General features: G+C 37.0%; 2 protein-coding genes across 10 annotated transcripts in view; one reads left to right on the forward strand and one right to left on the reverse strand.

The window, feature by feature from the left end:
• The first annotated feature begins 131 nt into the window (after positions 1–131).
• gpr161b (G protein-coupled receptor 161b) lies at positions 132–9,523 on the forward strand. Of its 2 annotated transcripts, XR_010905051.1 has the most exons (7): positions 132–750; positions 1,714–2,122; positions 3,598–4,316; positions 4,405–4,512; positions 5,554–5,673; positions 7,263–7,606; positions 7,709–9,523. XR_010905051.1 is itself a non-coding variant. In XM_067444139.1 (6 exons), the coding sequence occupies exons 2-6, from the start codon at positions 1,761–1,763 to the stop codon at positions 7,544–7,546; spliced, it is 1,593 nt and encodes a 530-aa protein (XP_067300240.1). In that variant the 5' UTR covers positions 132–750; positions 1,714–1,760; the 3' UTR covers positions 7,547–9,523. The 2 variants fall into 2 exon arrangements, 1 of the variants encoding a protein (XP_067300240.1); XM_067444139.1 differs by having other exon boundaries at positions 7,263–9,523.
• Positions 9,524–9,678: 155 nt separating this feature from the next.
• The window catches only part of dcaf6 (ddb1 and cul4 associated factor 6), a 33,649-nt gene continuing 28,066 nt past the window's right edge, over positions 9,679–15,261 (reverse strand). For 5 of the 8 annotated variants that reach the window (XM_067444136.1, XM_067444134.1, XM_067444131.1 and 2 more), the window contains 8 exons: positions 14,896–15,002; positions 14,482–14,815; positions 14,278–14,319; positions 13,069–13,207; positions 12,741–12,897; positions 12,545–12,633; positions 12,105–12,210; positions 9,679–10,289 (listed from right to left, as the gene is read on the reverse strand). In XM_067444136.1, the coding sequence (XP_067300237.1) occupies positions 10,231–10,289; positions 12,105–12,210; positions 12,545–12,633; positions 12,741–12,897; positions 13,069–13,207; positions 14,278–14,319; positions 14,482–14,815; positions 14,896–15,002 (1,033 nt within the window). In that variant the 3' untranslated portion in view covers positions 9,679–10,230. The remainder of the gene's footprint in view (positions 10,290–12,104; positions 12,211–12,544; positions 12,634–12,740; positions 12,898–13,068; positions 13,208–14,277; positions 14,320–14,481; positions 14,816–14,895; positions 15,003–15,261) is intronic. The other 3 variants (XM_067444132.1, XM_067444135.1, XM_067444133.1) reach the window with 3 other exon arrangements.

The following is a 15,261-nucleotide window of genomic DNA, read 5'->3' on the forward strand; positions in this document are numbered from 1 at the left end:
TCACTAAGTTCATAATTTCCGTCATTTTGCCCTATCATTTTATTTACTTAATTATTTATTTGTATGCATTTAAATAAAATATGTTTATTCTTTTTATTTATTTGATGTGTTATGCATAGTCGTTTTGTTGACATCAAAGATGTTTTTACCATATAGATTTTTTGTTGTTTAAGCTAGTTGCCTTATTAGTTTTAACATGTTTAGATATTTTAGTGGAAAACAGACATTAATATTAAAATCTGTTTTATTGAGGTTTAGCCTAGAACGTGAGTGAATCTTCAAAAAGATCTGGGGCTTTCTACAATAATCAAGGGCTTAAGCCGATTGAGCTAATTAATTTGTAGTGTATGTATGATATACCCCATGAGAACACAGTCGAGCAGATTGTGCAGTCGGTGAAAGCAAGACCCTACTGTAGGCTACCGTAGAGATGGAGGGAAGTTTTTAAGGCGAGGGTTTCCGACGCCATTGTGACGTCAGCGGCGCCTCTTTATTCGCCACCGTCGCCGACCGCAGCAGCCGCAACAAATGAACATCACGGAATCGTTGGATACTTTGAAATTGCGCTGAAACTTCGAGCATGTGTCTCCAAAAAGCGTTTTCGTTCAGCGAGAGTATGAGAAACCCCAACATATTGCAGGAGGCGATAAAGTTTTTGGATTAAAGTTAGTCGCCGCTCACTAACAAAGCCAGCCGGAGAAAGTTACCAGCATTGCACTATAGCGGGATATCGCCTGGCCTGGGGAGCTGGTACGTTATCCATGCATTTATAATTTCATTGGGATAAACTATGCGTTTTGAATCTAAAGAATCAGATGCAAATTTCTGTGTAATGCAAAATGTCGCTGTTGTTGGAAATTTGAGAAAGAAATCTGCTTGCGCTTCACTCTCTCCGTTAGCTGATCATATTGCTGTGCTGTGGTTGCTCATTGAATGGGCATCATGGTGAACGGTTTATTGAAGAGGCATGACAGATCCACATGCTCTGGCTCCAAACGCATTAGGATTCTTAAGTCATTTAAACTGTAAACAACTTGAACATATGATATGTTATGTTATGGTTTTATAATTTGTTATTAAATTCAGTGATTTATATGAGCAATGTGTCCAACAATTCGTTTTGTTTATTTGATTTTTGTTGTCGTCATTAGTTTTATAAATTATACAATAATTTCTGATCATCTTGTTTTTTGTCAGCCGTCTACAGTAAGCTGATGTGAAGCTTGGCTATATTTTGTCTGCATATAGTACACACAATATGCAAATATGTGTGCAAATAATTTAATAAATGTGATTTTTAAAGTTTTTGATTATCTTAAGTCTAATTATTGTAAATGTATTGTTATTTTTAGTCAGCTGTCAGCACTAGGCCTATGCCTGCTAACTTTGATGTAAAAGTTTCATATTTTGAGTACATATCATTGACTTATGTTTTATTCACATCCTGTTATTCAAAATTGGTAGGAGTCTTATTTATACTTAAGATCTGAGATCAAATGGTCACTCAATTCTTCACAGCACAGCTCAATTCTTAACAAACAGCACATTGTGAGATTGTGCATAATCCACATTTGTACAGTGTTTTGTACAATTAAAATCAGCTTGCTTTGTAATGCTTTACACAGTACACCCTTGAATAAACCCACCACACCAGATTATTTCTCAAGTTCCAGACAGCTTTAACCAGACTGCTTTTTGTCTCATGTGTTTTAGTTTGTCAACATGTCTGTCCAGTTCTGGGTAGCCAGCAGCCTCCCATAATGAACAGCTCTAAGAATGGGACAGCGGTGGCCAACTCCACTAATGGCCTGGACGACGGTGGGCTCGTGGTCTTGGAATCTGTCTCTATCATCATCATAGCCATACTGGCATGTTTGGGGAATCTGGTCATCGTGGTGACGCTATATAAGAAGCCCTACTTGCTGACACCCAGTAACAAGTTTGTCTTCAGCCTGACTTTGTCCAATTTGCTGCTGTCTGTACTAACGCTGCCCTTTGTTGCGGCCAGCTCGGTACGTCGGGATTGGGTGTTTGGGGTGGTGTGGTGCAACTTCACAGCACTCATCCATCTACTCGTCAGCTCATCTAGCATGCTTACACTGGGAGCCATTGCCATTGACAGGTCAGTTGTTCTGTTATCATATCATGTAGTTTGAGGAATCCTTGTGTACAAGGGTCAATAGAAGTGGTCATGTTAAAGAAAGGGAGCTAAATTTGGTTACATATGGGTTCAAGGAAAATGGACTCTAAAAATGCCTTGTGGTGTAACAATCAAGTAAAAACTAACACATTTCCTTATGTCTTACACATATGAGTGTACAGATCTTTTTACATAATCTCTTAAACATAGTTGTTTACATGTACACTATCAGTCAATTTTTTGGAAACCGTTTTTTATCATTTTAAGATATTCTTTTATCAGTTTTAAAACTTTTTTTATGGGGAGGGGGGTGATCGAGATAAACTGCTATTCAAAACAAGTTGGGGGTAAGCTAGATTTATTTCTAAGGAAAAAGCAAAAGGAGAAACTAATACTTTTATTTAGCAAAGGCATGTTGACGTGATAAAAAGACAGTAAAGACATTTATGAAATATACATTTATTCATACATATTACAAAAAAAGTTTCCACAAAAATATCAAGCAGCACAACTGTGTTTAGCATCAATAATAATAAGACGTGTTTCTTTAGCACCAAATAAGCATATTAGAATGATATCTAAAAAAAAATATGTGACACAAAAAAATGGCTGATGACAATTTAGCTTTATCATAAATTAAATAAATTGCATTTTATAATGTATTTAAACAAAAAAGTTAATTTAAATTGTAATAATATTTTTTGATCATATGCAGCTTTGGTGAGATTAAGAGACTATTTTCAAAAACATAAAAAAACCTTACATTTTATAAATATTTTTTATAAAAAAATTAATATTAATAAATATAAATGTCATAAATATAAAACTCCACATGGCATTTTACAGCTTGAGTCATGTCATAAAAATGTCAAATTATTTGATATTTTAAAAGATTAATTGACCTTGACACAAGGGGTTGCAGAGGTCCTCTTTATGAAATCATTTCCTGTGTTATGTTTGTTTTTCAGCATGTTGGTGTTAGTTAGGTTTGGTATTAAATATTGGTGAGCAGTTATTCATTTTTTTTCCAAAGAAATAATTATAAGAGATTATGCCAGACTACTTATTGACCCATAAGTAAATATACTTGAATGTTCATTCACATGTTGTATTATAATAAAATCTCTAATTCAAGTTAATTTAAGAACAGTTCTTGGCAAAACATGCTTTTTGACTGCTGTAGTCAATAACCACACTGTAATTCTTTCAGCAGTTCACTATGACACTGAAGTCTAGTCTTGCTTGAACAGTTCCTCTGTTTTTATGAACAAGATGCATATTGAAAAACATCAGACCTATTCAGCTCTATCAATACACACAAACCCTTGTGCCCATTTGAGAAACTTAAGGACCATACTTAATTTCTGGCAGTTAGAGAAAGACCTCCTTGTTGTTTCATTGACTAGTAAACTCATGAGGGACTGATTGAAGTGTATCTGTATTATATCAATGTCTAGGTACTATGCCGTATTATATCCCATGATCTACCCCATGAAAATCACGGGAAACCGAGCTGTGCTCGCCATTGTTTACGTGTGGCTCCACTCCCTGGTCGGATGCCTTCCGCCGCTTTTTGGTTGGTCCGCTTTCGAGTTTGACCGCTTCAAGTGGACCTGCACGGTGGCTTGGCACAAAGAGATCAGCTATACCGCCTTCTGGGTTACTTGGTGCTGCCTTCTGCCACTGGTGGCCATGCTGGTCTGCTATGGCATCATCTTCCGCGTGGCCCGCATCAAAGCTCGCAAGGTGTACTGCGGTAGCGTGGTGGTGGCTCAGGAGGAGTCCAGCTCTCAGAAGAACGGCCGCAAGAACTCCAATACATCCACATCTTCTAGTGGTAGCCGCAAGAGCCTGATCTACTCTGGGAGCCAATGCAAGGCATTTGTCACCATTTTGGTGGTGCTGGGGACATTCCTAACAACTTGGGGTCCATATGTGGTAGTTATAAGCACTGAAGCACTGTGGGGTACATACAGTGTTTCTCCACAGATGGAGACCCTAGTCTCCTGGCTGTCCTTTACAAGTGCCGTGTGTCATCCGCTTATTTATGGGCTGTGGAACAAGACCGTACGTAAGGAACTGTTGGGCATGTGCTATGGCGACCGCTACTACAGAGAGTCTTTTGTTATACGGCACCGGACCTCTCGTCTCTTTAGCATCTCTAACCGGATAACAGGTGAGCCTGCTGCTGTAATTTTTTTCCCTCTGATTTTTCATAACCGAATGTTTGTATGGGATGTCTGAGAGTCTTTGTTGTTTAACAGATTTGGGGATGTCACCTCACCTGACGGCCATGTTAGTGGGTGGTGGGCAGCTCCTGGGCCGTGGTAGCAGCACGGGAGACACTGGATTCAGCTATACACAAGACTCAGGTAGACTTTCTATTAGTTGTCTCACATGGGTCAAATAACTTTTAAAGGAATAGTTTATCCTGAAAGTTTTGTGGTAATTAATGCACCTTCATGTTGTTCCAAACCTCTATGACTACTACTTTCTTCTGTGGAACAAAAAATAAGGTATTTAGCATTCGATTTAATAAGGTAATTTAGGTATTTAAATGTCCTGGGTGCTCTTTCTCAAAAATAAATAAATAAATGCAGGCAATTACTTTCCATCTCAAAAATGCATGTAGGCACTGCTACCCATGAGCTGTATTTCAAGTCTTCTGAAGCCATACTAGATACATTCAATGCATAATAAACTCTACAAAATCCAATGGCTTTAGATGACTTGAATAATACATTAATGGTTGAGACAACTTTTATGTCTTTTTTGGAACTCCACATCATCTAACGTGAACATTTTGTAAGTATCAGTCAATATTGTATTATCATTTGTGTATGCTACTTTTTCAAAGGTAGATTACCTTTGTTGTCATCTAATGCTTAAATTATTCTTTAAAAACATTTGAATTTAAAAACAGTTAGATGTAATCCTTAACAAATATCAAAATAAATGTTCCAGTGTCACATACATTATATTATTGTTGTGATGCCTAAATTAATTTTTAACATTTAAAATTGACAGTAATTTGATTTATTTATGATTTCTAACTCTATTTTTAAACGGTTATATTTTGTCACAATGGAATATTATTTTTAATATCATAATTTAAAAGTATCAGCCAGAATTTTGATATCACCGCATCCTTACCTCTTTGAGTACAAGAAAACCAAATAGCAGCAACCCCCACAGATCGGAGCAGTCAGCAGAGGTGTTTTGTTGGCTTGCGGACTGCTGTTATCAGGGTTTGCCATTTGAGGAAACACAGAGCCCATGAGTATCGCATATCAGACAGACGGCGATGCTCAGCGGCTCTCCCACAGTGTCCAGACTGGTGTGGGTGGGTGGTGGTAAGCAGTGTTAAAACTGATATTTTGATTGAAAGATGCCTGCTGTGATTTACCCGCTAGCTACAGACGTCATGCTGTTGGACAGCTACACGTCCGAGCCCTCCTACTCAGCCCACTGTTCTGCCAATAAGAGAAGAAGTTCTGTCACATTTGAGGACCAAGTGGATCAGATTCATAAAGGTATATAACATGGTCTTATTTTAAATCTGACTAATACAAAAATGCACCAGTACAAAACCAAGCACATAAGTGGATCCTTGTGAAAGATAATAGTATAGAACATTTTAATTGACACCAATAACAGTTTGTTTTATTCTAAATAGGGTCAGTAAGAGTTTTTAATATTATAGAAGAAGTCTCTTATGCTCAACAGGGCTGTATTTATTTGATCAAAAAGGGAGTAAAACAGTTTAAAATAAATTACATTTTGAAAAAGAAAAACGTTTTTCCTGTGATGCCAAATTGGAATTTTCTGTAAAACAATTCCTTCAGAAAGCATTCTAATATGATGATTTGGTGCTGTAAAAACATTTCTTATCAATAATGAAAATTGTTTTTTTTACATGATTTATTTGGAAACTGTGGTGCATTTACTCTCTATTCTATTCTCTACTAATATTTCTTTAATACAAAGTTCAAAAAACATAATTTCTTTTAAATGTTATTTTTGTTTTACATTGTGTAAAAATAAACAACATGCAAAGTATTTTCTGAGTTTTGATCAATTTAATGCATCCTTGTAGAATAAAAGTATTAATTTCTAAAAATAAAAAAAACGTATTGACCCAAGCTTTTGAACAGTACAGTTTGTGCAAGTTTACATGCACACCGTTGAGAAAGTATAGTCATAGGACTTTAAACGCATTTACTTGAGACTAATTAAGCGATGAAGCACTTTGCAAAATTATATCTAGTCTTTAAGCTGTTATGGCCATATTAAGCCAATTCACATTGGCAATTTTCTAATATTCATATTCTTATGTAATCTAATATTCATATTCTTATGTAACCCACCATCCTGAATAAACCCGTCTCTTGCATGATACCCAGAAATTTTGAAAATTCCGATCTAATATGATTTCTGACCTGTAAGGTTGCGAGAATATTAATCATACACTGTTTGTTGATAGGCCAGAGGAGAACTGGCACCCCGACTGAGTCTGGTTTCTCCCAAGGTTTATTTTTCTCCATCATGCCCTGATGGAGTTTTGGTTCCTTGGCACTGTCACCTTTGGCTTGGCTTGCTCAGTTGGGGACACTAAAATTATGATCCAAGTTATTCAACTAAATATACTAATAAAATTAATTAATTAGGTCTTATTTAATTCTTTAAACTATAATACTTATCTGCCAACATTGTTGCTATATGATAAATTAAAATAAGCTGATCATGTTTTTTCCAGATCGACTGTACAGCCAAATCAAAATTTATTGCAATATTGTCCTGTTTACTACTGTGAAGCTGCTTTGAAGCAATCATCATTGTAAAAGTGCTATATAAATAAAGTTGATTGATTGATAATTTTCACCCGATACATTTATGGAAATGTAGACAAAAAGGTTTGTGCATGCTGTCTAGCACAGTAGTCCCAACTCAAAAGTTTAAATTTAAACAACTCAAATTTTTATGCTTTTCCATCTGGCACCATAAACCTCCATTGAAAATACACTACTATAAATGGGATTTTTACAAACTGACAGACAATACCTAATTAATTTAAACAAAGCAGAATCTGAAATATTTTAACTTTCCATTTATTTTCCTCAAGGTGACCCCTCAGTAGAACAAGTGACAGCAGACATCCATAACTCTCTGGACAGCTTTGCGTCCTCTCTGGCTATGGCTATAGAGAATGATGCCAAGCTACAACTCTTTGGGGAATGGACTCAAATTCCCACAAGCCTGTTTACGGTACGAAACACGCAGAGAGCTCCCCGTTACCTGGATGGACAGAGACTCAGAATGGAAAGCATTGATGAAGGAATAGTTAAAGATGATGATGAGGAGGAGGAAGCGGAGCAAGAGGAAAAAATAGGTGACAGTTCCATGTAGTTATTGGACTCAGTGAACTTCTTAAACAACCAGAATCATTGTAATCTTTAGCTTTTAAAGGTACAGAACGTTCAACAAACACATTGGCATATGTTTACAAATATACAGTGGTTTATGTGTAATTTACATACTAGGTAACAAACTTATACTTGATTATTCTAGAAGCAACTGCTGCTACTTGCCTTGGTGAGACCAAAGACCTACAATGATGGCTGTACCTGCAATGTATCAGGTACTAGAAGTCCTACTGTCACTCACCAGAATAAGTTATGTTTAAAATCATGTACAGCCCTCGTATATTGTCAGGCATTTTGCCTCTTTTGGGTACCGTATGTATTATGTTTACTCTTTTCTTACAAGGAAACTGTAACCACTCTGTTTTATACTGTGTACTGGCTGTATGAATGAATATCCTAGAGAATGTCTTCTCAACTTTTCAAGTTCATGTTTATTAATATATTCAATTATTTTAAGCACCACAAGGTTTAAAGCTACACCGTGTGATATTTTCCCCCATCTAGTGGTGAAGAGGTGTATGACCATCCAGTGAATAATAGTTTCTGTTCCTCTCAATTCTGATTTCGTTTTAACTCCAACGGTGGCCGATTTAGTCCCAAGATTAACATGGCAATCCCCCTCTTCACATTCAACACGGTGCCATCGAGTGTTAAAACGCGAAAGGCGAAGCTTGAATTTACGGGTATGTCCCTCTTTGGCTAATGTACTTTCAAGATGAAGGGGCAACATGGCGACCGGCATTCGAACCCCTCACCCGTATGTATTTTCAATGGCATATTATAAACTTACGAGAATAATGTATATTTACTTCTTTCAAGTAATAAAGTAATGAGCTCATATTTTTGAAAGAACTACGTGTTTTTAGCTAAGAATAAACAAAAAAGGTTACACAGTGTAGCTTTAAAGAAAATATACCAAATGTCTTGGTTATATTGATGTGGACAAAAAAAAAACCATTTTTTTAGGCCCTTACTCCTTACTGAGGCTGCATCCAAACTGCATACTTCCCTACCATATAGTAGGCGAAAAACAGCAAGTGACAAAAGTATGTCCGACTTTACAGTACTCATAAAATAGTACCGAAAATACATGAATACGATGGACACTTTAATATCCCGTGAAGCCACTGGAGAGGTTTATGAATGGCAGTGAAGTGACATAACTGATGCTGGTAGGTCGCTGATAATGACAACATGGCAAATGTAGTACGTCCAGATTACTTTATACTTTTTTTTGGTGGGCGTGAAGTAATTACTTATTCAAAAGTACCTACTTGAGAGTATTTGATTTCTGACATAGCCAAAGTATTTTTTTCAGGCTTTGAATTTACATTTAATCATGTAAAGGAAACAATTAAAGGTAGAATACCTCTTAAGATGCATATTTTATCCATTGTCTTAGGTGGAAAATCTGATTAAAATGCTTAGATTGAATCCAATTGTGTGAGGAAGCAAGAACAATACATTTGCTACATCTAAAGTGTTATTACTGAAGTCATTGGTACAATTGCACTTGAAGATTTTATGTTTGATCAGTGACTGATTACATTTGTGTTTTCACTCTGGTTAGTATACTCCAAAAATAAGGATTAATCATTCCTGTGGAATCTTCTTTTTGCATTGCGCCAGTCATTTATATGCCAATATTATTAGGCTTTTTTTGTCAATGGTGGTACTGCTAAAACGCTGCATTACTTGTTTGAAATCCACACAACGCTTTCTTTATTATTTGTACTGTTATTAAATTCTTTATGGGTACTCAAGCTTTCAGTCATGTTTCGTTTAAATCACAAAACATTTAATGTTTAAACTGTCCTCTGGTACATTGTTTGAAAAGGAACTGGAAATTAATTTGAAAATCTGTAGACATTTAAAAAAAAATGGCTTGCATTCCTTAACAGTGCTGAATGAGGATAGCATAGCATAGAATGACATGCTAGAATTTTCACCTTAGCTTCTCCCAGCAATTACTAGTCACTTAGCTGAATGCTCAGGCTAACAGCTGCCACAACAAAAGGCCATCTGTGCTGTTAGGAGAAAGAAACACGACCTGCTAACTGATGCTAGAACCATTTGGCTAGACAGCAGTGGGTTGTATGTATAGACCGAGTCAAAAATGGTTCTCATTTTAATAAACTTTCATAAACATTCCGCAGTGTAACAATGTGCCTGTTTTGGATAATGAAATATTGCAAGTAGTACCTGTACTTGGGATTAGGCAAGATTCAGTAATGACAAAAAAAAGAGCCTTTTTTATACACAACATTGTTAGAGACTAAGAGAACATGTTTTCAGCAAACTCATGTTTGACATGCATAATTCATGGTATACAAACATCTGAGTTCTTCATTTGAGGCTACAATAAGATTTCACACTTAACACCATTCAAAGCTCAACCGTTTGATTTAACAAATTAATATTGCACTTAAATACTCTCAAGCACCAGCCATCTAGTCTCATCTTCTCATTTCTTACATTTTGTCTTGTTTGCATGAAATCCCCAGACGCAGTTTACTCTCATATAGAGTAATTAGTTAGAAAAGTCTCGTTAAAAAATAACAATGCCAAAAACTGAACTAATAAGGAAATACTCTATTTTGTAACTTGTACAAATCTCAAATGCTCAAGTGCACTGTAGCAAAAAACCATTCACTTTTAGCAGGGGAGCTACTGTTCATCCTCGTTCTCTTGTCCAGATCCTTCCGAACGGTCACCCTCCACACGGTCTGAGAAAAAGAGAGGGGGAGAGGAAGATAGATTGGTCAGTTAGACATTCGTTCGAGGTGGTAAAGCCAAATGGTAGTACAAGTATCCACTGACAAACACTGCAGGTGTAAAAATCATTGATATATGAGACTTTTAAAAGATAAAAAAAACATGTCTTTTGCTTTGGGGGGGTGGGGGGGGGTGACACTCAGTTTCACTCAATCTTGAGTACCTATAGACTAGTATTGCATCCTTCATATCTCCGAAAAGTCTTTAGTTTTGTTATATTTATAAAAGAAATATAGGCTGTACCGAGTCTTTCCGGAAATAAACGAGCACCTGGAGGCGTATCGTGTGGGCGGAGCTAAAGAATGACAAAAGCACACAAAGAGGTGACGTCCTCAAGCGTGGAGAAGAAAACGCTACCCTAAATAAACCATGGCTATCAATCAGATTCAACTCGTACATATATATATATATATATATATATGATCCAGAATCAGATCCGGAGGCTAAAATAAAAGGAACAAGAGAAACAACAACAGCAGGACGTCCGTCTCTGTGGTATGTAAGTTACTGTATTTAGTGTCAACATTTGTGTGGGTTTACTCGCAGTTTATGATGACATGATTTGGTTTATTGACTATTGTATGCGACTAAACCTTAGCAGTAGCAAGCAAAACAGTTTTGCACGTCAGACTAGTGTAACGTTATACATAGACCGCTCCGTCAAAAACACACTTTTTTGGTAACTGTTGATTTCGTGAAGTCTGTGACAGCAGTGACTGTGGAGATCCACTTTTGCGATACGACTGAAGCGTGATGTTATGAAGCTTCCCGTCATTTCTGCGTTCAGATCTGTTCAAATGCAACACTGCCTTCCCGGAATGCTGTGCTGAAGCGTTGAAGTCGCTTGATGTCACCCATAGGAATAAAGTGGAGCGTGGCGCATCAGAAGTGTTCACAGACGACTGGATCTGCACCTTGAGAGCAGTGTTTATAGGCGTGCATTTCCTCTCTCGTTCTAGTCACGCGCACCCTACCAGGAGAAGATCCCGTACGGCCCATACAAGGACTTTCCGCTCTGTCGACGTCAAGCCGACCCATACTCGAAAAAAACTCTCCGAAACTTGTGAGAAACTGGAAGGAGTATTTTTGACACAGAAATACTCCATCAAACATCCAACATTAGTTTTTGAAACTTTTTGAACTTTTTCAATTGATCGTAAGTGGAAATAAAAGACTTGATAGGAAAAAACAGCTGTTCTTTTGAACTTTCTGTTCTTGAAAAAAAAAAATCCGGTTTCCACACATATTAAGCAAGGTTTTAAATCTTGTTCATAATCAGAAATGTGTCTTAAGCACCAAATAAGCATATTAGAATGATTTCTGAAGGATCATGTGACTGAAGACTGGCGTAATGCTGCTGGAAATTCAGCTTTGCCATCACAGAAATGAATTACATTTTAAAATAAATTAAAAATAAACTGTTTATTTTTAACAGTTTTAACAGTACTATGTTTTACAGTATTTTTGATTTTAAAAAATGCAAGCTTAAAGCATAAAATAGTTATATTTCAAAAACATGTAAGAATCCTACCATCTCCAAACTTTGATTAGAGACCTAGAAAAACTGCAGAATTTTAAATAAATGTGTCTTGCAAATTTGGTCCTTAACTTATTTTGTTTGATTTTTATTTATCTATTTATTTAATTTTCCAAATCTTCAAAGGCCAAAGGCTTTTGGACCTCACTACAAATCTATTACATTAATATTATGTGAATGTGACTTGGATCAATTAAGAGATATTCAAAAAGGAACAGGAGAAGTTCACCTGTTCTGATGTGATTTAATGATGCCAGCATTCGGAGCATGAAGGAAGCAGGGACAGTGATCGTGTTCCTCGTCTCTTCCAGCATTAACTCATTACAAGCAATCACCTACAACACACAAACGGATTAAATCCATGTGTACATTTATATAATTGGCTTATTTACTCCTATAGTTATAGGCATTGATATGCCAATACAACTGCTTTTAAAAACTTCTGTTTAATAGATTTGCCTGCCCCTATAAATCAGTTCATTAGGCTTAAACAACCACAGTACTAAGAGCTCTGGTGCCCTCTACTGGGGATTTCAATTACATCGAAACGCAAACAACAGGTCTGTGTTACTGCATGCACTTTAACATTTTAAACATTACACATTTTAAAGTCTGAAGGGTGAAAACAGAACTTTATTTGTAAAATAAAATAGAAAACACTGTCCATACCTCATCAGCAAGGACTCTGTTAAATGATGGTGACTGTTCCAAAGGCGACCACAGCTTAATGTCATAGTCAATTCCAGATGACGCAAGAACTGCACAAAAAAAACAATGTCAGAAAATGATGTGATCCAAATCATCTAAAATGAAGCCTTTAATGGCATGTTCAATCTATCGGTTTTAGGTGCTTTTTTTTGCTCACTGGGGTCAAAAGGGTGGGGCTGAAGGCAGTTGACCACATGGTTGTCGGCCTCCAGTAGCATCAGGTGCTCTCCCGTGTGTCTGTCCCAGATGAAGATGTGTCCACAATCCGAGCCACTCATCACAAAGTTATTTCCCCAGAAACATGACTCCTTAATCTACATGCACAACCAGGTAAATAAAGCCAAATGTCTGTGAATGGTTCTTTACAAAACATGACTTTTTATGTTCTAGAAATAATAAAATAAAAGCAAATGCTTTTTGTGTACAATATGCATCAGACTGTGGACAGACTCTAATACAGCGTACAGCGTACAGTGCCAGCGTACCATGGTCCTGGAGTTGCGGTGACCCTTGTACATCATCTTGACAGAGGGTCTCCTGATGTTCTGAGTCTCACTCTCCTCCATCTCACGCCTTTCCTTTCTCCTGCGGAACAACTCCTGGATGCGAGCCGCGGCGGAGCGTCTATTACAGATGGAGCACATAGAATATCGCTCATGAAATGCATCCATGCACAAAAACACTACAACTCATTAGCTCATTATCAATGCAATATTAGTCCAGGATGGTCAAATTTTCACAAGCTTAAACAGTTTTGATACGTCTTACAGCATTGAACGAGAGTGACACTTTTATCTGAATAGGTTTCTGCAGAAAATATAAGGGTTTCTTGATCGTGCAAAATTCGACATGCTAAGGTGTTGTGTGTGGTTCTGGGTCGGTCCTCAAGTGTTTTTTCTATATCCCGGTCACTAGAAATAGCTCAAATCTGTCCTTTACATCATGGCCCATTTTATAATTCACCTATATCATGATCTAATAATAATAACAGTATTAACTTCTGTCTATAAATGTGTTTTCAATGGACATACATTTTGGTTAATGTCTCTTTAAGAGAAATATTTTGTAGTTAAATCAACTTAGTTTGTAGAGAGCTTTTTTTTAGAAAACTGTGGAAAACACATACACTACAATTGAACTTGCCACACAACTGTTTTCAACATTCTTGAGCAACAACTTGGCATATTAAAAAAAGCTTTCTGAAGGATCATGTGACTCAAGACTGCAGCAATGCCTGGTGAAAATTCAGCTTTGCCATCACAGGAATAAATTACATTTTAAAATGTATTCAAATAGAAAAAAAATATTTTAAATGCTAAATAATATTTCACAATATTAGTGTTTTTACTGTATTTTTACTGTAACAAATAAATGCAGTTTTGGTATACTTTTTTTACTTGTTTTTGTGGAAATCTGAAAGCAGTTTATTAATTTAATATAAGGTAACTTGTAAATTCATGCGTGAAATTAATTTGCTTGGTTAGTAACTAACCAATGGGCCATTACTGACACATTTTGTACAGTCTCAGGCAGAAATAAAGTTAAAAGGAAATAATACATTACATACATTATATAGTAAATAACATATTTTACACAGCCACACAATATAAATGTCAGGTTAATGAAAAGTAAATCAAATCTGCACTCCTTGCAATTAGATTATATTAGTGGCCATCTTAGAAACATTACAGTACCTTATCATCCTATCACCTACAGCTGATCCTCTGAAATTAAATCTAATGAAAAGAGTAGAGTTTTACTTACGATTGTCCAAAAGATAAACACTGTTTAACACAAACATGCTCGTGTTTTATGGGACTTCCCGTCTGTCATAACATTTGCCTACACATCGTGATGATTTGCATCATTATACATCTTGACATGACGAGAGTCCATACCTCTGTCCCTGACCTCCTCTGTACCTGGCTGAAGGGATAAGGATGGGGTCGTCGTCGCTGTCATCCGAGTCCTGATTATTTCGGGAGGGTTGAGTCGGACCCTGACCACCCGTTCCTGCGCTCTCGCTCCTCCTGCAGTCCTCTGAACCAGCAGCCTGGAGCTCCTCCGAGGGGCAGGGTGCGCTGGGACGAGCTGTGTCTTCAGCAGACAGGCCCTCTGGTGGTGCCGTCGATGTTGTGCTGTTTTGAGAACTGATGGAGGGCTTTTCATTGCCACTGTCTGCAGTTTTCGCCCCATCCGGTGTGGGTTGACTCTCTGAGGGTGGGCTTGACCCTGGTTGTGTGACAGAGAAGTTTAGATAACCCACAACCTACACAACTTCTGTAGCATTGGGCATGTGGTTGTTGACTCACTCTGCTCTGAGGTTTGTCCCGTGGGCTCCTCTTTGGTCTGGCTCTCAACCACCTCCCCAGGCTTATGTCCTCCACTGCTGCCTTTGGCACTGGACGCTGGACTGCTCCTGTGCACAGACACCGACGAAAGTAAGTCACCCATTATTACCAAGAAATGCTTTTCTTAAAAATGACATACTGAAAATTAACAAAAGGAGGAAGTAATAGGTTCAATTCATAAGAATGGGTCTTTGTGAACTGGTTTTATATGCATATATTTGACATCTGGCTTGTGTGTCCAAGTATTATTTATATTCTATTATAGCATTTAAGAACATTTTGAATTAGCTTTTAATTTTATATTTTCAATTTTCATTTAAATGTTTA

This window comes from Pseudorasbora parva, chromosome 5 (assembly GCF_024679245.1).
Source record: "Pseudorasbora parva isolate DD20220531a chromosome 5, ASM2467924v1, whole genome shotgun sequence".
Classification (NCBI taxonomy): domain Eukaryota; kingdom Metazoa; phylum Chordata; class Actinopteri; order Cypriniformes; family Gobionidae; genus Pseudorasbora; species Pseudorasbora parva.

Coding starts and splice junctions, on each gene's coding strand:
- gpr161b (XM_067444139.1), top strand. CDS start 1,761: ATGAACAGCTCTAAGAATGGGACAGCGGTGGCCAACTCCACTAATGGC. Junction 2,123..3,597: donor GGAGCCATTGCCATTGACAG/GTCAGTTGTTCT, acceptor ATCAATGTCTAG/GTACTATGCCGTATTATATC. Junction 4,317..4,404: donor CATCTCTAACCGGATAACAG/GTGAGCCTGCTG, acceptor GTTGTTTAACAG/ATTTGGGGATGTCACCTCAC.